General features: G+C 39.8%; 2 protein-coding genes across 4 annotated transcripts in view; both read right to left on the bottom strand.

Moving 5' to 3' along the window:
• c20h8orf34 (chromosome 20 C8orf34 homolog) overlaps window positions 1-8,472 on the bottom strand; it is a 51,465-nt gene extending 42,993 nt beyond the window's left edge. For both annotated transcript variants that reach the window (XM_068304217.1, XM_068304218.1), the window contains exon 1: window positions 8,124-8,472. In XM_068304217.1, coding sequence (XP_068160318.1) covers window positions 8,124-8,192 — 69 coding nt within the window. In that variant the 5' untranslated portion in view covers window positions 8,193-8,472. The remainder of the gene's footprint in view (window positions 1-8,123) is intronic.
• An 869-nt stretch (window positions 8,473-9,341) lies between these two features.
• The window catches only part of prex2 (phosphatidylinositol-3,4,5-trisphosphate-dependent Rac exchange factor 2), a 73,782-nt gene continuing 60,510 nt past the window's right edge, over window positions 9,342-22,613 (bottom strand). For both annotated transcript variants that reach the window (XM_068343628.1, XM_068343629.1), the window contains exons 37-41: window positions 18,009-18,075; window positions 17,450-17,640; window positions 14,394-14,496; window positions 11,723-11,790; window positions 9,342-10,380 (exon numbers count right to left, since the gene is read on the bottom strand). In XM_068343628.1, coding sequence (XP_068199729.1) covers window positions 10,335-10,380; window positions 11,723-11,790; window positions 14,394-14,496; window positions 17,450-17,640; window positions 18,009-18,075 — 475 coding nt within the window. In that variant the 3' untranslated portion in view covers window positions 9,342-10,334. The remainder of the gene's footprint in view (window positions 10,381-11,722; window positions 11,791-14,393; window positions 14,497-17,449; window positions 17,641-18,008; window positions 18,076-22,613) is intronic.

The raw sequence follows: 22,613 nt of genomic DNA, 5'->3' as shown, positions 1-22,613 counted from the left end.
TGCATCTTGCAGAGCTTTTTCCTTTGCATCCATGACAAGCTGTTAAATGAACTCATAGACCTGTATGTCAGTCATCTCTGATGCCTCGATAAAAAGACACAGCATTATCTGCATGGTACATACATAAGTCACATACGCAGCAGGGCAAGGTAACTGAATCTGACACATTCACTTTCTATGCTAATGAGGCCTTTTATATAACATGAGTCTTGTTTTATAAGCCAATGCTGTTTGACTCACAGGAAGAAGTAGGCTCAAATTTGGGTCAAAAAGTTTAAATACAAGACTAATTTAAAGCCATTTTGCTCTGAGTGACTTCCTTCAGCAAAAAAAACACAATCTGTTCCAGAAGATGGTTAAATCTGTGTATGAGACAATGGGAAGGACAGAGTTAATTGTCTGTAGCAGTATACTGTAAGAAGTAACACAGGTGCTGTTAGCTGCTGAGAACAATGCAGTCCATATCTGTGCAGATCTGTTGACAGGGTGAGATATCTCTGTGTCCCTATGAGGTTTGGTGGTGGTAGTTGGAAACCTGTCAACTAGCCAAGAGACAACCTGTGTCCTTGGTAGCTCTAAATCCTGATATTGTCACTTTAACCGGCTGCAAGTTCTTCAAACACTGCAAGCTGAAAGTGGAAAAGGAGACAAACAAGTCAAGTTTTTCAGGTCCTAAAAAGGCGATAAACTGAAGGGCAAAAGAAGCGATCCCTTCTTCCACAGTGAACACTGAGAGGACACTAAGAATGGTGATCTCTGGTGATGAGAGCACTCACCCTTCTTAAGTGTATTTATTAGACAAAGCTTCCCAACCTCGAGAAGTGCTTCACTACTTCTTTTTGTGAAAGCTTAAAAGAAAAACTGCATTTTTTCAGGAATCAGAAGAATCAGTATGTGTGAGTGTAGGCAAGAAAAGACAAGAGAAAGACTGAAAACAATGCTGCAACATAAGCCCTGCGTTTTAAGAGACTTAGGCTAAGCTTCACTCTTCTCTTTCAACCTGCAACACGATGAATTTCCATCTCAGCTACCGACTCCTGGTGGAGTGTATACATTGTAAAACTACCAAAAAAACCAGGACCAACGTGTCTGTAAATGTGAATGTGTGAGAACAGACAGAATTATGGCAACATATTTACAATATTTTATCAAAAGTCATATCAGCAGAATATTTAGAAATAAAAGAAGATTATAACTAAAGCAGGTGTAAGAATCTGTATCTTTTGTCTCTCTTGTCCTTGCATACATTTTTTTTAAAAATTCAGCAGACTCCTTCTCAAGACTCCCACGAGGGTTCTCTGTTCCAGTACGAGAGGCCATCGACTCATTGATTTACAAGCTACTCGTCAATGAAATACTAGGAAATACAAAGGGTAATTTAAGGTGACATTTATCCATTGGGCTTCATGTATAGAAAGAGGTCATTATTGGTGGAAAAAAAAATAGAATGATGTGATGAGAGCGCAAGAGATGCCACTGGAAGAGATCCAGACCTTGAATAAGCTGGCAGATAACAACAGAAGAGATCATGTGGAAGAGGAGACTGTGAGAGAGGCAATGTCACCCAAAGAGGCTGGACCCACCAGATAATACCCAACAGAAGAGATGCTTTTAACAGCCAGCTGATGCATGAGAAATAGATGCTCTCACTCCTCACCTGCAGCATCGCCTGTAGTCCATTTTAATCACACACTAGAAATATGGCCTGTTTGAGAGCATTGGCAATGAGAAACTGGCTCCCTATTGGTCAATTAATCAACTGGTCAGTCTACAGAAAATACAACGTGGTTGCAAAGAATGCCACAAAAATGTAATACGTGAAATGAGATTATTTGCAAATGGCCCCTATAGTTATGATATTGAAAAATGAAGCATATTTGCATTTTACATTGTTTGGTGTTAAAAGTACATTTCATGTCATGTTCATGTCAATTTCATTTCATGTCTTTAAAAGAAAGTAATTGAATGTATGAGTCGTTTCTTTTCCCTAATGTTTTGACCGAGGCTGGGTTACAAGAGTTAAAATTTATATCTGAAATATCTCAAAGTTGTACCTTAATTAGGATTATCATAACAATAATGTTTTTAAAAAAATCATTATTTATTTAAAAAATTTTTGGGCATCAGCCTTCCTGAAGCCAAAATGTCAAAATACTCCAGGTTAAAGGTTTGGGCTAGGGTTAGGGACAGGGTTCGGGGAAGGGGTAGGGCTAGGGCTAATAATTTTTTCATCATAATCCATGACAACTTGGAGATAGAAAAAAATGAACCTCTCCAACTCTTTGGCAGAAGTCTTCGAGCAAGTTACAAGTAATTTATTTATTTTGCACTGAGGCTATCCAGGACAGGTTACCCATCAAAGTCTATCTCAAAATATTCCTCACATAACCATATGAACGTGGACAGCATTGGTATTAGCTTTTATAGAGAAGGAATAGTCCATAAAAATGCAAGTAAACACTGTACAGAGGAATCAAGAAGGAAAATTCCCACTTGTATCAGCCTATGCTTCATATTACCTATGACAATGTTACAATGCACAGGAAGTTGTAGAATTCCCATCACTGAAATTAATTTTTGAAGATAGACAAAGTAACAGAAGTGACTAAAAATGGGGCTAATATCTATTCTAACAAGTGCATAACAACATGTGCACAGACAGAAAAAACCCTTTGTATAAACACACACACACACACACACTAGCACAAGGTCATTTGACTGCAGGTGAACAAATTGGAGAACTGTCACAGTTCCGTGTATCAGTTGATCAGCTGCACCACGCCACCAGCATGACTATCAATTACATGCAGCGGTCAGACATCAGCATCCTCAGGCTGAGTGCACACGCTAACTTTATTAACATGCACCACAGACGGTGTTCACTCTAACCCTCTCTTTCTGTTTCCCAAACACACTCTCTGCCCCCGCCTTGGGCTGCACGCTCTAAATCTTCTTCATATTGGACTTCACTCATCGTCTCGCTGCCTGATCTTTCAGATATCCTTTTTCCTTCCCTCCCAGCCTGCTTTGGTACTCACCCAGGACCAAAATGGCCCCAGGCTACCTGGTCCTGTCGTAGAAATTATAGGTACTCTTACAAAGCCAGAGAGCCGTAGTGCTAACCCATGCATGACCACAAATACCTGTCATAACAAACCATCAACCTTTAATAAGGCAAAAAGTAGTATCAAAAATAAAAAGCTAATCCTGCTGTAATTGATGACTCAGTGACTTCCAGCACGTCTTCCTTATTTGATGAATAATATTTTAAAATGAAAGGGTGCATTTTGTTATAACGCACTTGTATTTAAACAAATGATGAACTCTGCACAAGTATTAAGTGTACATGTGATGAATTAACTGGGTTATGCACAGTCATGATATAGGTGAAAAGTAATGAGCTTGCTATAATGGCAGTGAGCTCTCTAAAATAGGCAAAGCCCATTACTACCAACAGGACTGTATGGGTATTAAATCATCCCAATGTTTCTGTAATGACTGGCCTAATTCTACCATTTTTTGCGCTGAATAGGAGCATGAGGTGAAATAAACATAAATGAAACAAGCGAGATGAAATTACTGTGTTATTTTTACTAAATGTGTAGGAGGTATACCAACGATAAAGTAACCCTATCAGAAAGAAATGTCTCCAGCTGTGCTTGCGGATGTAGTAAGACTTCTTCTGAATTCTTACTGATGTATCGCTGAATCCATCTCCTTGTGCTAAATTGAGTGTGTTGCTGTTAATGTTTTTCAAGGCTGAATAATCACAGAGACTTCCAGTATGCGACACATTTTCTTCTAATCATATAGCTGTACAAGGATTCTACAGAACCTGGGTCAGTTGCATCTGGATATAATCAGATGTTATTGTAGGTAATGACTAATAAGATGCAGAAATTGGTAAGGGCAGACAGAAACATAGAGTTACACAGCAAACAGCTAGGATATGGTGAAAAAAGCCCAAACCCAATCACACCAAGTACAATAAATTACCTCTCCTCCAATTACCTCTTCAGGGACTGGATCAATAGATCAGACAGTGTGAGTGTCCATACTCTGCCTGATTCACACACTGACCTCTTTAGACAGAGCTCAGCAGGTTAGAGTGGACCTTTTCCATGTGGATGATTCTATTTATACTTCCCTCAGATGAAGCTGTAGGAAGAGGTAAAATCATCTAACCTCACTCGAAGCAGAAGCTCCAGTATGGACTTAACTAACTGACATTCATGCCTAAACTTGAACTCAATATATTGGATGAAGTGCACATTCAGTGTAGATCCATTCTCCTCCCTTTTACTGACTAAAAGTCTAATTCACACCAAGCAGAAGTAATTGGGTCTGTTGTTGTATATTGAAAGAAATGAGAAGCTGGGACATTTCTGTCAAAGAGAAAACTTTTATAAAGAAAAATATACATAAGGAAGATGGGACACGTTCTAATGAATTTCCTGTGCTTTCGGTACATTAGTATTATTGTATTCGTCTGTCTGTGCTTCTGTCTGCTAATGAATACAGTCCACTATGAATGAGACTCACTGAAGGAGGAAAAAAATAGTCAGACTTCACCTTGAAGAGTGAGAAAGATATCTGTTCTGATCAAACTTGTGACTACGGTTCCAATTCCAACTCAATCTCCTAACTTTTTGTCACTGACTGATGATACTCTCAGCTCGCTGATCCACAAAAATGATTTTATTTCCAACATGAGGGCACACTGCCGAAGTCAGACTGTTCCTGTTAGTTTAACTGTTGTACAGTGTACCGACAGCCTTTAGTTTTCAACCTACAAAAGAAAGGTAAGAGGCTTTGTTGCAGTTAGTAAAGCTTACTATCTTCTAACTTTGTGTATCCTACATGGGTTGTGTTTTTAAAAACAAAAAAAAATTGGAGCTGCCTCCAAAACCTCAAATTTCAGTCGAACTGTGATGAAGTTTCCGTTTTCATAGGTACGACACTACGCAGGTCAGATGGAACTGGACAACACTGTGGACTACATGAAGAGACCACTGATGAGCTAAGTGAAAACTACAGCTATGTGAAAAAATAAAATGGCAATTGTAAAATTATTTTTTTAAACTAGATAACTCAAGGCTGGAATTCAGATGTGCAAAGCAACAGAATCAGAAAGCAGAACTGGAATCAGAATCATTCCAGTCCAAATGATCTTCAATCCTAATCACGCGTGTAATAAAGCATCCTGTTCAGTGACTTAGGAAGACGTGTATTAATACAATATTCATTTATCAAAATGAGAATGTGCTTGACAACAATTTGAAAGACAATTACTTCAGTTGGTGTTGCCTTCTTATCTCTGGTAAGCAACAATTTCATTAATGATTGGGGGTTATTTCCATGGCAAATCATAAGCTCTGTCTCATCAGAGTCAGGAAATGAACCCTCACTTACTGTTTAATATTGCAGCTGTGAGAAGAAGAGGTGATGAGTGCTAGTATTTAAGTGAAAGAAGAGCAAAGAGTACGATCAGGCAGTGTTTACTCAGCGTGAGAGAGGGAACCCAGAATGCCCATTGGTTCACATCTATGTCCTTTTACAACTATGGTCCATATGGTACATTACAACTAAATGCAGCAGATTAATTTTCCACATGCACAAAATGTTATTAATATCTGTTTACAGGTTTACTTCCACAGTGTAGTGAAAAAAGGTTTTGTTTTTATTTGTAAATTTACATAAAGTGCTCAAGCTTAAAGCACAGAAAGTTACCTCGGGTAAAAACCACCTAGCAAAGCCAGTGAAGCATGGCAGTGACTCCATGACGCTGTGGGACTGCATTGCTTCCCCAGATGCTGAAAATCTGCAGGGTGTAGCAGGTAAGATGGATTCCATCAAGAATCAGTAAATCGAGAAAAAGCTTTCCCATCTGTGAGGAAGTGCAACCAAGTCCACCAATACTTGGTTTCAGACAAAGTCCTGGATCATTCTAGAGTGACCGTCACAGTCTCCTGACGAGAATCTTTTCTAAAATCTGTGGTGGAATTTTAACAAGATGGCACATAGAGTCATGAATATTACAGAACTGAAGGCCTCTGCCCCTCGGGAAGGTTTAGAATCCTTCTGTTGGGCTTTCTAAACTCTTGTTTGGTTTTGTAATGAACCAAATGTGCAGTAGGTGCTGAATAAGCTTGCTTCTGGCAACTATGGTCTGAAATACCCCCCAAAACCCTAAACTTAGGTTGCCTCATGTGTCACTGGAGGAGCTCTGTACAGTAATATGATGGCACTACCTCACTCAGAACAGCTAACTGTCTGGCTACGCAAGTATTTGGTTATCAGCAGGGATCTGTGGAGTTTCTAAACAGAAGACGTATTACGTTATCAAGACCCTTCCTGTGATTCACTTGAAAAGTAGGTTGAGATTGTGAAGATATGCACAATCCGAAATCCTTGGATGATAACCCATTAATTTCAATCAGTGTAAGCCTCTCCATGAGGTGTGAACATGCAATCCAGTCACTTTTGTTTCTTCATTACCATATTTACTAAGTTTCAGCACAAAATTACGAATTTTCCTCAATGGATTTTACAGTTTCCTCACCATGTAACAAAATGAATATCACATCGTGATCGTGGGATATCCATTATTGTAGCCCACTTTGTAGGGAAGAGAAAATGGAAAAATAATTCTTATAATTCAACATGTTTCTCTTGATTTTTAGATACAGTTACCTTTGAGTGTTGGAGTCATCTGATCTGAATCAAATTCTCAGCTCCATCTGCATGAAATAGCACAGCAAAATAATCTAGTTCCTCACAACTAATCAAAACGAAAAATACAAGTCGCCTCTCTCCTACATTCTTCTGGTAGGTTTTCATAAGGACAAGGGATTTTTTTTTTTGAGAAATCACTTTGTTTGAATAGTTTTCACGTTTTGTTCATACTGCACTTTCTCATCCCTTAAAAAGTGCTTACCCTGAAAATCTACAGAGAACAATCCAGTTCCATTCACAGGTTTAAAGTCTAAACTGAACATCTTGGATATGACCCAAGTACTGGGTCATGAAAACTCGATATTGTATATCAAATCTTTATGGGCACTTTCATCCAAGATTTCTCAAATCAGCAAAGTCACATTTTAATTACGCCAAAAAAAAAAAAAGGAGGATAAAACATCTACAGGGGCGCTGAGGCAGAGAACACAGGAGGAGAAAGCTGAAAGAATATGGAGAGGGGGGAAAAATAAATAGAGAGAATTCAGAGGATTGTGCAGCTGTCAATAACCTGTGATCACACACACCTACGTTCTTCTTCACTGGTTAAGTGCTACTGTAAACAAGCGCCTCTGTCCACGGTGCTGAAAGCAGCCCCACTCATTCTCATTACATCTCTTTAACATGCAGCCCATGTCTGCGTGAGGCACAGAAAATGAAATGTCAGCACTTTGTGAAACAAATCCTGCATATATCGTGTTGCTGTGAACTGCTCGTCCCGCTGTATCCCCAGTTTGTGTTTTTGTGGCACAATAAAATGCCAAATCTGCTGCATCACAAAAACAAAAAACCCTTGAGCAGGACAGTTTGTGAGTCTTTCCTCTGATTGTGCCTCATGCTTGTGTGTTCCTGCTCTCAGCAGGAAATCCAATAGCAAACAAAAAAGATGAAGTCATGCTCCCTCCTGGGCAGCTTAGATGCTACAAACACACAGAGGCAGGTAGTCTGTTAATCCAAGTGCTCTGTAGCAGCCCTGCTGTGAGATATGAATCACAACTGAGAAGGCAGAACTTCAACAAACTAACAATTCAGAGTCAGGCGGCACCAGCTGGTACATCATCATATTTTGAAATGCAAATTACAGATGAGAAAACACAGCAGCCCGATATTCTTTTGCGTTTCTGTGCTACAGTAATGTTATCTGATTCTAAACGGCGCGCAGTGGGACGTTTTCAAGAAGGTAATCACACACCAAAGTGATTCTAAATAAATGGGTTTCAGTTTAACCAGATGGATTTTTTTTTTATTTATTTAACATCTACAGTGAGACAACTCTCACTGCAGATGTGCGCTCATAATCAATTACATTTAAAAGCAGATCCACACATTATGGCGCAAAGCAATGGTTTAAATGGACTGCTAAGAACTTTAGAGTTTTGCGCACTCACCTCAAACAAGGGTCCGATTTTATTTTTTTCCAGATACGACTGAATTCTCGACTGTTGTGGGGACGCCATGAAGAAGCCGCTGCGCCTCGAAGGGGCTTTTAGCGGGATGAAATCATGAGGGGAGCCGGTGTCATTCGTCCTTCAAGAGGCGTCTCGGCGACTCTAATGTGCAAAAATATCACCTCGGTGGTGTCGAGTAACGCCGGGGTGAGTCAGGAGTGGAGCAGGCGACTCTGAGCCCGGCTCATTGTGGAGGTCTCAGCCCGGGACCATCCACAGTTTGTCGCCTCGGTGACTCGTTTCCTAGTAGAACCCAATGGCACAGCAGCGCTGTGACAGAGATTACAAATGTTCCGCTCGCCGGCTGCCAGCTGCGTTAACAGTACCGCCGCCACTCCCATTTATTTGGCCGGACGTGTCCACCTGGACGCGGAGCGGAACGCGCACCGCGCTCGGCAGCCCGCAACTGACACTGATTGACTCACGATCGGCACGCCCCGGTGTTTAATGCAGGTTAATAAGTTTAAAGTTCAATAAGTCACTTTGATTTCATGTTATCGTTATTTTAAAAAAAAAAATCATTTAAAAATTGTATTTCTTTCACAAGAGTACCAAATAGTTGCCTCAGCAAACCAGTTGTGTTATATTTGTTTTATTATGGGCAACTCATAATCAATATGCAATTAAACCCAGGTTTGGATCACAATCCATAAAACACATGTGGAGTTGAAGAAAGGCATGACCATCAATATGCGACTAAAATAATGTAGACTCAGTGTCATTCAAATGGATTTCATGGATCTGTGAAAGGTAAGAAATTTTATCTCGATAAAAAAATAGATCCAGATTGTCAGTTATGAACAACCATGGTTTTGTTGATAACATTTACTTCTGATATAAAACACGTGGATACAAATGCTAGTTTGTTCTCAGACTCAAGGAAGTGGATGGCATTACTTTATTTGGCATGAGCCATGTGTGAGTCTGGAGGAATCACTACGAAGATAAAAACATAGGGCGTGCTGTCAGATAACTGATGGTCTCCTCACACAACATGCATCACCATGAAGTATTGTTCAGTAGATTTTGTTTGGTAGTCATTTTAAATTGTTCAGGATTACTGTATATGACAAAGGCATTTGTGCTGTGAGTGCTTTCTGGCCTGGATTTATGAGCATTGCAGTATAATTTAAAAAGGACACAGAGGGTGATTGGTGGTGTAAAACAACTTCTTTATCATTTTTTAATATATTTTTACATAGTGTAGACATGACAGCATTTTAGTGATTCAAAGAAAACATGCCGCAAAAATCAACCACCTTCACAAGGATTAAACAGATTTAAAGTATCCAGTATACAAGAAACTACTGGAGCTTATTGATGTAGTTTCTTACCACGTTTGATTGCATAGTAGTAAGCTAGACATCCATCTACAGTGATACATCCAATAATAACTAACATGGAGAAACTTTCATCCTGAGTACTGTCAATATAAAATAACAATATATCGCATAGCACTAAAAAACTAATGCACTGCATGTTAATACTGATTAAAAAAAATATTTATACGCCTGGATTCAACAGAATGGTAAAGAAGGAGAGGTGTTGTTTTACCAGATTCTCACATAAAATGCATATTTACAATAGAACAAATGTCATGAGGAATGGTCTACAAAAACACAAATTCATATGGTATATCAAATATGAGAAAATCAATAAAGCTGAGAAATCAGAGTTGAAGAGAAGTAAAAGCATTACTGACTAATTGGAACATAATTTGAAGTAAACTTTTAATCAATATAATCTCACTTATAGCAAAAACATGAAAAACAAATGTCCCTCATTAAGACAAATATGAATTTGAGCCTGTAATATTCAGACTGAAATGATAAGATTCATTTCCTGTCATTGGATACGTTTAACTACATCCTTTATTTTCACTGAATCACTGCCTTGTTAGTTGTATAAAAAATCAATGACAAAAAAAAAATCAAATGTAAAAATGATATCAATGAAAAATATAAGGTATTAAAAATACTATTTACGATTTTTAAATTCTATTTACAATTTAGGCAGCTATCCTGGACGTGTAAAATGGACCCAATAACTGTCTTAAATCAAGTTGATCCTCCTTGGTGAGACGAGGAACTTTTTAGGAAAAACTATGCTTGGGACTCAAAGCCCTGCAAGAACTTTCCCCAATGCAATGCATTATGGGTCGCCATCCGGAGGTGGTGGCTGGCACAGCTTATACAACCTGGTAAGAGAAACATAGACACAAAAAATGGCATTTAATGGTTATTTAGTATACAGTATAGTAGCTTAAACACAAAGCAATGGCCTCCACTTCCCTGTTTGGTGCAAACGAAATGTAATCAGTTATTTAACTGGCTATACAATTATCCTTAGTAGCAGGCATCAGTCTAGCAGCCTTATCAGTGTGTTCAACTGAAACAGCACACAAATGAACGGGAACAAACCTGACAACAATGCAGCTTGTTGACAGTTTAATATATTCCTCTGAATTACTGTATGCATCTATAGTTGTGTTCAAAGATGTAGAATGTAATATTCTCCAGCTGTTTGTCCATAAAATTCATCCCAGTCACTGTGAAGCAATATTTAGTCTGTTGACAGCAGAAAACACAACTTCACTGGTAAATTTGTCTTGTATTATTCATATCTGATCAGTGTTTTTCCCATCTCAAAAGATTTCTCCAATACCAGCGTCCTGAAAACAGCACTGCTGTCTTTTCCAGTTTAAATAATTGATTACTGTCCATTTAATCTCAGATGAGTGAGCAACTTCAAGTCTCACGATACAAAAAGCACACTTGCATATTCTGCGGTAGCCACTCACACTGGAACAATTATGACATAAACCGAGTGAGAGTGCAGTAATTTTGCTCTGAAGCCACTATATCTCAACACTAATCATCCTGCTACTTAATTGTATTTGTCAATTTCACTAAAAGGTTCTAAAGGGCTGCCTGTCACACAAAAGGCTGTATGTCACAGCCAAATGGCTGAGGCAGTCCTTGTCCTCATCTTAGGGCTACCGAGGGCAGGGAGCTCCCCCCCTAATGGAACAATTTGGACCCAGTCCTGCACTAAACACACAAAACAGACCCATGCTACTGTAAAAATATGTATGTACTTTGAAAAAAAGACAGCACTGGATATTACACAAGCAAGTACTTTCCTGCTGACCATAGCAAAAGTAAAGAACAAGCTTTTGTGATGCTTTCATACATTTCAGGGAATGCTGAAGTCCCTACTTTCATCCATTAGCTTAATTATTCTTCTGGGTCAAGATTTTATACATGATAGATTGAGAACAGAGACTGGTTTCAAAAGTCCTTCATGGTGCATTCAGGTAAGCTCAGACACTCTGGATTCAAGAGTCAGCAGAAGCTGTTCTGTATTTGAACTGATATTATTGTGGAAACTGGAGAGATTGAAAATTAAGGACATGTGTCTTGCCCATTTGTCATCTACTTGGATATATGTCTGTAGTTGATGAGCATTGACGTGCAAAGCCAACCAGAATCCTCTAATTTACAAGTCTGATGTTGGACAGGATGTAGCGTCAGGTTTACCTTGGGACTGATGATGGCGTGCGATCCCTCACTCCCAGATTCTTGGCAGAGTTCTGGACTCTTGCTCCCTAGAAGACCAACACCTTAATGATTCATGACATCACAGATCAGGCTGAAATGTACAGAAACTAGGAGCAAACAATAATACCATTGAGAGGGCTTAAAGCTTAAAAACACAAGAAACCAATGCTTGAAAAGTTCACTGGGCAAAGAACAGAGATGTGGTCGAAGAGAATCTTGGCCTGAATACAGTTCAGGATGCATATCAAGACAATAAAATTAAAAAAAAGATGCTGCATGAGTCTTCTTTAAAGTGTAATTACTAAATTACATGCAGAATGGTCTTTTTTGAGGAAAATAAAAGAAAATCGTACGACGTTTGGGAGATGAATGGTGTCTGTGTGCGTGTGTTGAGAGCTTGATTATGCCCAGTCAGGAGCATGCGTGCTCTTTGCTAATGCTGCTATAGTTTGCTGGCTATGCACAAAGTTGGCAGATAGAGAACTGTAGGAAGCAACTCATCCTCTTCAGACACAAACACCTGCACCTACAAGTACACTCTCCTCTGCACGCAAAAAGCGCACAATCAAATCACTGCTCGAAGAGGAGACACTGATGACCTCGTTCCGAACTGGAGCGTCTGGCCAAAAGTGCATTAGCTGACCCCACTGCTACAACTCTTCCATTTGCCATCTTATTTTGAGCCTTGAGTTACGCCCAGATAGCAGGATAGCATCAGCAATTACTCAGTGCCATTCATTCTAGACAGAGATGCCCATTAATGTCCCCAAAAGTTCTCAGTAAAGAAAGTAGATCAGGTAAGTTTGAGAAGACGGGGAAAAAAAAAAAAGCTCTAGAAAACACAAAATATCTGATGGTGTGCAGCACATTTTGAGCGTATCAAGAACTGTATTTGAATTTGCAACTGCATTGCATAGGAGCAATTCTGCATTTCTGATGTGGCTCACAAGTAACAAAAGGCTTACAGGAATGTCATTAGCTTGAGAACCAAACTTATTGAAAGACTGAACTGGTGCCAAAAGAAGAGCCAGAGGTTCATTAGCGTTATTAAAATTCGGTTCATGTAACATATTAGAAGTAAGGCTATCTTATTGAGTACCAAATTGAAAGCTGCTATAGGAAACATTCTTTAAGATTCAACCTCCCTCCGATCTTTAATGGATCATGAGCTACAAATGAAATGAATATGGTCAACATGGCTATATGTTTTTTATGTTTATCATTAACATCATTTCACTAATGCATTCAAAATGAAAATAAAATATATTTAAAATACCAGATTTTTTTTTTTTATCAGTCAAACCAAGTTAACTCTGGATTTAGAAGTTAAAATGCAGCAATACGATTTGTTCTTTCCCTGCAGTGCTGATGCAGCAAAATCAAGAAAAAGGATGATTCCATCACTAAGCTTTTAAAATACTTTATTTTGTGAAATATTCTCTTCCAAATATTGGAAATTCTAACGCAAGCATCTACAAATCAAGTAGCATTTGGACCGTTTTACCCGAAACACTCATGCATCATCATTCTGAGTGAAGCTGTTTGGCGATTCAGTGAGGAAAAGGAGGCGTCATCCAACCTCTGTGTGATATTCATATTCATCAGATTCATCAGCTGATGTCTGGGAGGAAGGGCACACTAACAGACGGAGCAGAGTAGACTCCTCTCCACTCTCCACTTAGACTGAACCAATCAAATCAGTTAATTTTACATCAGCGATGACACTAAAAATACAGAATACGTTTAATAAAAGAAGTACAAACAATCACAAAATCATGAATGAGTTGTAGTCTAGCCAGCAAGGTCAATGAATGGAAATAGCAGATCCTATTCCTGCATCTTTTCATAATTCCATGGAATCACGTCAAACCCTTCTCTCCATGTAATTTTTTTTTTTCTGCTACATGCAGTGGAACTCAAGGTCACACGATGCAAGGAGTAGCATCCTCCTGGCTGATGGCCCAGCTCTCTGAGTGTAGAAATTAAATTCCGTTACTCCAGCAGGATCTCAGCCTCTCCACTAACCTCTCCTCACTGCACACCAACACCACTTCTAATGAGAGTCTGAGCTGCGGGCCCAGAGCCGGTCACGGCCAGAGCCTCGTGTCGGGTGAAAATGTGCACTGAAAGGAGTAATGGGAATTCCGTCCCTTGCTCCAGGACAGACATGCTGGCAAACAAACAAGCTCCAGACTTTTGTCAGATTCTCGTTACTTTTTCTTTATTTCCTCATTTGGATGGATTTGTGTTCTGGTTGGAGTGAATGTATATTTGATAAATCAGATGTTGGTGAATGAGGAGACGAGGTGAGCAGATGAAGAACAGGAAACATTGGAAAAATATACTTGTTTCCCTTAAAAGTTGCGTTCTTCATGAATTACTGCTGCATGAGAGAAATCAAACATTGCAGACACTAATAGAGCACAGTTTCTCCTCTATTGACTTTGTCAAATTCAGTGCTAATACTGTTTTGGCACTTTGACTCAATATGGCATCCAGTTTGCAGCTGAAGATTTTGGATGCAGAGATCGGACCTCGCACTGAAGCTGAACTTCCCCCTAATCGAATGGTGGCACAGTTGGCAAAGAGAAGCGATGATAAGAAGAACCTGAAAGAGAAAAAAAAAATACGAGAAAAGCCTTATGCATACCTGTTTCCTCATGACATCGGTGGCCTGCATGATGCAGCGAGGGGGCAGGCCGTGGTTTCGGGCCAGCAGGATTGCCTGCTCCAGTGTGACACTCAAGGTGCAGCTGTTGTTAAGACAGGAAAAACACCAGGTCAAGCTCTCGATCGACATATTCATTGCAGTAATGGATGGTTAATTATTTTGTGAGCTCATACTGCAGAATTCTGCTGCCATTGATGCAGTTTTGGAATACTTACTTCTTTTTTTTTTACAAGTAGTGCACTATCAAAGCCCAGAAAAAGTACAATACTTCTAACTCCAGGGATAAGAATCACCTTCTCTGACACAGACAACTCTTGTTTTCATAGGAATAAAGCCTTCTTTGATACCCCAGACTACAACAAACTTCAATAGAAAACCAAATCACACAAAAACTTGTCCAGGCTTCATCTGGATATTACGAATTTCAGAAATTAGACTACATCAAACTTCAGCATTCACATTTTTCACCTCTTGGCACTGTGTCATCGTTAGCATATTCCCCCTCCTACACCTTCTCTAATCTCCCAGGCAATGGATGTGTTCATTTGCCACTGGAATGTCATTCATGGCAAGAAAATACACCACATCACTAGAATAGCAAACCTCCTGATATTTGGTTTTGGGATGAGTAGAGAAGATTAAACATTGCTGCGGACTTTCATCACGGAGATTGGAACTTTTCATCGCAGCCTAGAGAGCAGACTCCAAGGACAAGTCAGTGCATCTGCTGTGGCAAAGGCGATATACTTTCACCGCCATCAGGGTGTGATGTGTGTGAAATGAGTGTTGATTTCTGTGATTCATTAGTTACATCAAACTCTGGTGCCAGGCACCTACATAGACACACGGAGGCAGACGACAGCATGTGGATGGATCCTCAGAGAGTCAGTGACAGCTATTGAGGAAGCTAGTGACCTTTCTATGACAACAAGCTGCTGGCAGATCGATCCTGGATTTCTCTACTGCAAATTGAACTGTCCAAAGTTCCAACATAGTCACCTTCAGTTTTGTTGAATAACATTGCCATGGGGCTTCTCAGAAATCAGAGCTATTTGTTTTAATATCTTCATCTTTAGAATTTCACACTTATTTAGAAATAAACTTTAAACATGTGAATTTAGGGATTTGTTGCTGCTAGAAGCCATTACTTTCAGGAAATCACATCCAGATTTAAAAGTTCCCCTGAGTTACTGTTGTAACTTTATGACAGCGTAACACGATGCACAAAAAGTAATGAACTCAATCATCTCTACTGTGCGCTAAAAGATGTTCCAGCGGAGAGCTGCAAAAGACGTCCTTTTTACAGGCCACCCCGGAATATTTTTAAGTACCCACTTTGAACATCCCACACCAGTAAAGGAGAGGAGGAAAGTCATCCACTGAGGATCTTTAAATATCTCCTCAACTGGAGCATGATGAAGGAAATGCATTAAAAAAAAAAAAAGCGAGCGTTTCAGATCGGCTGCACGGTTTCCCGTTTCATTAGGGCTGGTGAGATAGTATGAGGTGATTTATGCCCATCTGTTTCATGTTGTTTCAGCCCATAACCCATTTCTCCCTTCTACAAAGCTGAGTTTGCACTGATAAATGAGAGGGAGGAGGACGGCAACAAACAGAGAAGGGGAAATGCAGGATGATGCAGAGGAAGCACGTACAAGTGAAAATGTTTACAGCAGAGGAAAATGTTACTGGCCAGACTCTGACCAAGTTATTGCCTCCCGGGTTCAGCTTTATTCTTTGGATACTCCTATCACTTCTTTTTTGCTCTCAGTGAAATCTGTTTTTGCTTTCATAATATTTTTGTGGCACAGGCGAGCAAAATAATCTGGAAGAGTGGACGTCTCCAGAATATCTCGCTTTCACAGTTATTAAAACTCATCCATCAATACTAAACACAACTAATCCAATCAACGAAGGCTGCCACATTGATAATGGAATTCCCACATAACTAATCTACTGTCTCTGTTTCATTTGGTTTTCAATTTGCCCACATTTAGTTTTCTTGTGCTCACCATTTCCCAGAGCAGAATAGAGGGATGTTTTTTACAGTTTAATGTTTTAAATCAAGCAGGAAAAGCCTTTTTTCATTCACATATAATCTACATTTTGTTGATTAGGAAGGCTACACAGAAAGACCTTGACTGTCAATGTCAACTCACCCCACTGTGGATCCATCAGTCAGCAGCTTTGGAGAGCAAAAGAGTGTTTAAGGAAAAAGCCAGATCACAATCTTAAATAAGGCAGGTTCACATCCTGCTTTGTCTGGGTGACTTGTTGAAAAGTATGTATAATTACACACACACAGACACACGCACGCACACACGCATTTATGTGCACTGCCTGTGAATTAATATAAAGGTGCAGTAGTCATTTCACTGACAGAAACCTTCCATTAAAGATCAAGCAACCAGACAGCTCCTTCTACAGCGCTTTATCAAGCCATCAGTCACATCTAACGAATGCTTGAGTGGGCACCTGAGTGGGTTTGTGAGAGCGACTGAGGTGCAGAGATGTGGCAAGTGATACGGGGTAAAGAAACAGGGTATCGGATAGAGATGGGTGGGTGGGCAGGGGACGAGGTGATCGATGAGAAGTGAAACTAGGGATCAGTGGTGACAAATGATCGGGATATTTCTGCTCTTATGTATTAATGACTGGTGTATTCAGCTGCAGGGTGAATTAGCAAGCCATATATAGAATCCAACCATAATGGAGTAATTACCCTGTCCCTTCCAGTTTAAAGTGTGTCTGCTTAAAATAACTTAATCCAGCCCTTTTATTTTGAATAAAGTGTACTAATGAAAATTTCCCACATTTAGTGGTGCAGGGCTCTCACAAAAATATGAGGTAGCATAGAATAAATCAAGAAACACAGAATCAGTTTGACAGAAATGGCAAAGATGAGACAGGTGTTAAATCAACAGACTTGAAAGAAAAGGGAAAACTGTAAGAGACGTCAAAAAGGGAGAAAACAACACTGAGGAATGTGCTAACTGAAGGTAGGTCATAGCAGAAATACAAGCCCACATACTCACCGATGAACGCCGCTGTTGCACATCACAATGTGTGTGGCTCCCAGACGAGCGCAGAGCTCAGAGGCCACGCTGAGCAGTCCGACTCCAGAAGCCCCGCAGGCCGTGTACTGACAGGCAGCGGTGCGGCGACAGCTGATGAAGCTCTCCATCAGGCGGTACAACTCCTCCAGAGCGTTCAGAGGACGCATCAACTGGTCAAAAACAAAAGGAAAAGGGTTTGCGCAGAGTCGTAACAGGTGTAAGAGATGTGTAGTCATCAGATTCTGCAGGGCGGTGTTCCCACATTTACGGCACAAAGAAAAAACCCAATGGGAAATCACGTTCATGTCTATCTCTTAGAGCTGACTACAGGTAACAAATCCACTACCAGCGATGTGGCATTGATTTTTTTTTTTGTTCTGCAGCTCCTCTGTGTTTGACTTTTCACATAAGTCGACTGAAAGTTCAAGCATGTTACATTGCCAACACTTCCTCATGCTAGTGTAAAGATCTAATGTAGTTCTTCAGATTTCCATGATGTCTTGAATGCAGTGTGAGTTTATGAAGGGGTTGCTCTTACCTTATCTATGAGGGCGGCTTTGGGGGCAGAGCTAGGTGGCATGTTGGACTGATCTAGGTAGAAAGCCCTGGAGGACAACAAGCAACATTCAATAAGATGTTTGCACCGCGGTAGGAGAAAAACAATGTCACTGAGTCATACAAGTGAAAATTAAATTAGAGTCATATTTCAGTTGTTCTGTTGATTCAGTGAACACATGGTGACATTCTTCTCCCTGCATGAAAAGGTCATCAGGATCATTGTATGCCTTTCTGGGAAAAGTAGGCCACCTGTTCTTTATGAAGCGCTGCCATCTGACTATCAATCATGAAAGTAACTTTGGTACAGCTCAGCAAAAACAAAGACTAAGCATCTCTTGTCCTGGGCATGACGCCAAATTCCTTTGCCTCATTCATTCTTGGAGTAGTTGTATTGGTGCAATTGCACCTATCGCACACTATAAGCAGCACTGAGCTGGTCTCCCTATGCAGGCAGAGAGGATGTATGCCGCAATGAGTCCATCTGAGGTGGAGTACTACTGGTGCAAACTCAGCAGTCTCAGACTCCATCAGACACAGCAGTGTGCTAAAAATAGATATACTACACCACATGAAACTCCCTATAATAAACTCACATACTACACTACTTCTGATGAGAAGCAACAACAATGCACAGAACACAATCATGTGTACAGTGCATGTTTTTGAAGTGGCAAACTGTGAGGGAAGAATCTGTTTTAAGTGGTGCAGCGACGGCAGACATTGAGGGATGGAGACTGTTTACAAGAATCAGTGAAGCAGTGCCTCCATCTGCATTCACTCCCTATAAAGTGATTAAAATCAGGCCAAAGAGCATTTATTATGACTGTGGTATTTATGCCTGACATAATAATATTGAAGTTAATTAATCAAAGCCATGTCCGCGATTCCAGATTTTATAGATTGTAAACCAGTCAAGCTGAAAAGAAAAGTCATCGCGAACATACGCAAATATTAGGTGCACTTACATAAAGTCATGCTGAAGGAAACCTAAACATTTTTGACACAAGTACTTCCCTGAATGCAGAAAATCTGCATTAAGGAAATGTATTGCTGACTAACTGACTTCAGAGCAAAATGACGAAAGGATTTTTTTTTTTATTGTTGGATCAGAACATATCAGTACAATATTAGCTGACAGTGCCTGTAAAATGCTTTATGGACACTTAACTAAGAACCTGTTTTTTCCGTCATGTCAGTTGTGTTGCTTTTGTCGACAAAACGTAACTTATACTGGGATCACAAAATTTAGGATAAGACTCCTTTTAAGTACTATTTTTACCTGTTCTGATAATGTGTTATTATTTTTGAATTTTTTATTTTTTATTTTTGAAAGGATGTATTCCCATTATTGCACTTTTATCATGGGTTATCATGTTAATGAGGAACAGCCTGATTTCTGTTACATGAAGCTCATTCACATATATACAGTATATCTGTTCTATAAGGATGAGCAGCCTCTTCATTTTACATCCTCATTCATTCAAGGTTTCCAAGTATGTGATTTGTATCTCGCAAATGATCCTCTAAAGTTGTGGTGAACGACTAAAAGTGGATTTTGTAAATGTTTCTAAAGGAGTTAACAGCCCGTGTAATTGGTTTAAGACGGCTTTATCGCTTAAAAGACGCTTATAGGTTCCAATTCATCTCACTCTGGAATACATAAAGAAAATATAAGCCACAAAAAAAGAATTTTTATGAGTCCAGTGTTTTGCTGGGTGACTAAATATTTGTACACAGGATCCACATTGCGTCTTTTGTGTGTACAGAGTAGTATGTGTGTGAGTGTGTGGTGTTGCTGTGGAAAAAAAAAAGTCAACAGTAAATGAATGTCAGATCCAACAGTTTCCAAACAACACACTATTTGTTTAACAGGTCAAACAAAGACAGATCCAAGATTCAACGAAGCGATAAAGCACTTTAGAAGACGGGTGGAAATGAAATCTCTGTCCTTAATTGTCCTAGTTCCAATTCTGACTTTTTAGTGCAGGTATGACCCATTATCTCCACTCCTGTTCCTCCTGCTTATCTTCTGGCTGCTCAGAGTCTTATCTCAAAAGGTCTTTAATGGAAGCTGCCTCTCAGATGACTCTACATCTGTATAACTGTCCAACTAGATCTGCACACATTTGTTTATCTGTTATAGATGGAATAAAACTCATCCCACCTGTGCACCCAACTTCTGCAAGGTCATAACACCCACTGATTATCTCGTCTTCTTGCTGTAATAGTAGTTCTGAAAATACAGGCAGCCACAGCCTGAGGAGCAAGGCTGTCTCTCCTGGAGGTCTCTAACAACAGAATTAACAGCAGTCAGACCAGAAGTGGCACCTCAGGAATATTTATTATGGATTTAAAATGTAATTCAATGCCCACACACACTGAGAAAGCATATTATTGTGTGGCTAAATATGTATGTACATACTGTACATGTTCAGATCTTGGACAGGGAAGACAGATGGTTTGAGAGAGGAGTGAAAGAAGCCATCCATGTCAAAGTGGAGAAGCCATCCCTGAACAACAGGGGGGGGGGTCTGCATCATCTTTTGCCCATTTATAATCAGAATGTCTCAGCAGATTAACTCTCAAAAAGAATGTCTCAGCAGATTAACCCAGGTGATGTGTCTCATGCTCATTAGTATACAAAGGCTAAATGAAACTTGCATTTCAGCAACCCCCCTTTGACACCCCCTGGCACCCCCATCAACCATTGTTGAGAAGCCAGACGGGTTTCAACTACGGTTGTTGAAATGTGAATAGCACTGACCACACCCCACAGGGTTAATAAGCTGGGACAAGACCAGCCACCTTCAGAACTGTTGGATGAGAGGTGAAACGTTTTCAAGAAACTTTCTTGAAGTCCAGTGGATTGATTTAAACAGCTTTGAATATGTACATACTCATGCATATATACAGTGTATATACCATGTAAGGTTATTTTTGAGGTTTAAGCCCCTGGTGGCTCCAATTTAATGCCTCTTTTTTCATCCGCTGGTATTGTTAAAAACAACACATCGGGTCAGTTCCAAATCAAACCAACCCACCATCTGTCAGGTAGTGTTTATCAAAAACAGCTTACCGTTTGATCAGGCTTGTGATTCTGATTCTTCTGTTATCATGGCTCCTCTTAATGTTTTTGCTTTCAGTAAGAATCAAAACACTACAGGTAAGGCAGGGATGCCTGTAGATCTTTCTACAGAAGGTAAATCCTGATGGCCACGTACGCACACACGCACGCACGCACACACACACACACAAGCACACGGTGGCACTATGTTTTTACATGAGACTAATGGAGGATTTGGCTTCAGGCCAAAGATGACCTGCTGTGTGTGTAGCCAGTTTTATTTTATCAGGCCAATGAGAATACTTAATTCTCTTTGTTTCTGCTTCCTTCACGACAATAGGACAGTCAAGGCCCTTTAAAACATGAGAAAATTGGCCATCAGCTAAAGAGTCAAAGGAGGAGAATTTGAGGCAAAGATGTTTTCAAAGGGTGGCGTGGGAATGGGTACATACAGCAAGCATGAAATCGTCACGATATTTAAAGACACAAAATTCATCCTTGAGACATGTTGAGAAGAAATTTGGTTTTGGTTTCACTCCCATTTAAGTTAAGTGTCGTGGATTTATGACACTTATTTGATCCTGCAGACGTGCATGCTGGTCCATGCAAATCACTCAAACGTCCATGATGAATGACACTCACCGTTATTAACTCCCCTGCCGTGTGTGTCAGAGCTGCATAGGGACTGATGAGGGCTTTCATTAGCCTTCACATGACACAAGGCGCGGCTTTGACACCAGCACCAGCGACATGTGTTTGAAGTGTGTTAGAGGTCATATCCTTATAACACCATACCAAGGCCCATTTACACTTCCTTCTAAAATTACGACAAGCTATTCACCAACCACATTTAATTATGGAAGCACATGGCAGCATGGACGTGAATTGGCTCCATGCAGGTAATAAATATAGGTTTATCTTTCATTTTATTAATTGAAAAATACCTGTATAATAATATATATAAATAATAAAATAATATACAATACATAGTATTTCTCACAAAAGCTGAGCCCATTTGAATCATGTATTATTGCAAAGTCACCAGTGTCTGTCCAGACCAGGAGGCAATGTCCAGTCCCTGACACCACAAAGCATATTAGTTTTTATGGAGTCTTAAAGTCAGAGCCTGCAGAAGACGTGTCATCACTAAATCATTGTCACTGAAGTTAACCCATATAATAGAATGGGAAAATTTTCTGGTTTAAAATAGTCTAAGATTTATGACCCCCATTATAAAAAAGATTCCTGGCTCCTTGTAAAGGTGATTTTTGTCTTTTTTTAACTGCCTATGAGGGTTTTTTTTTTCTTTTATTTGGATTATCAGCCATCACCATATGCAGAGCTGTCATCAAGATAAAACCAAAGGAAAATTATAAACACTATCGCATTTAACACTCAGGCTTATCAAGCTTTGTAAACAGTGAGTGCACATAAGCTGAAACTTGATGAAGAGCAACCACCTTCCTCAGTGCTCTGGTGGATTGCAGGAGCGAAGATAATAAATAAAAGGGCAATGCAGCT

This window comes from Antennarius striatus, chromosome 20, assembly GCF_040054535.1.
Source record: "Antennarius striatus isolate MH-2024 chromosome 20, ASM4005453v1, whole genome shotgun sequence".
NCBI lineage: Eukaryota > Metazoa > Chordata > Actinopteri > Lophiiformes > Antennariidae > Antennarius > Antennarius striatus.
This window is presented reverse-complemented; position numbering and strand designations above follow the sequence as displayed.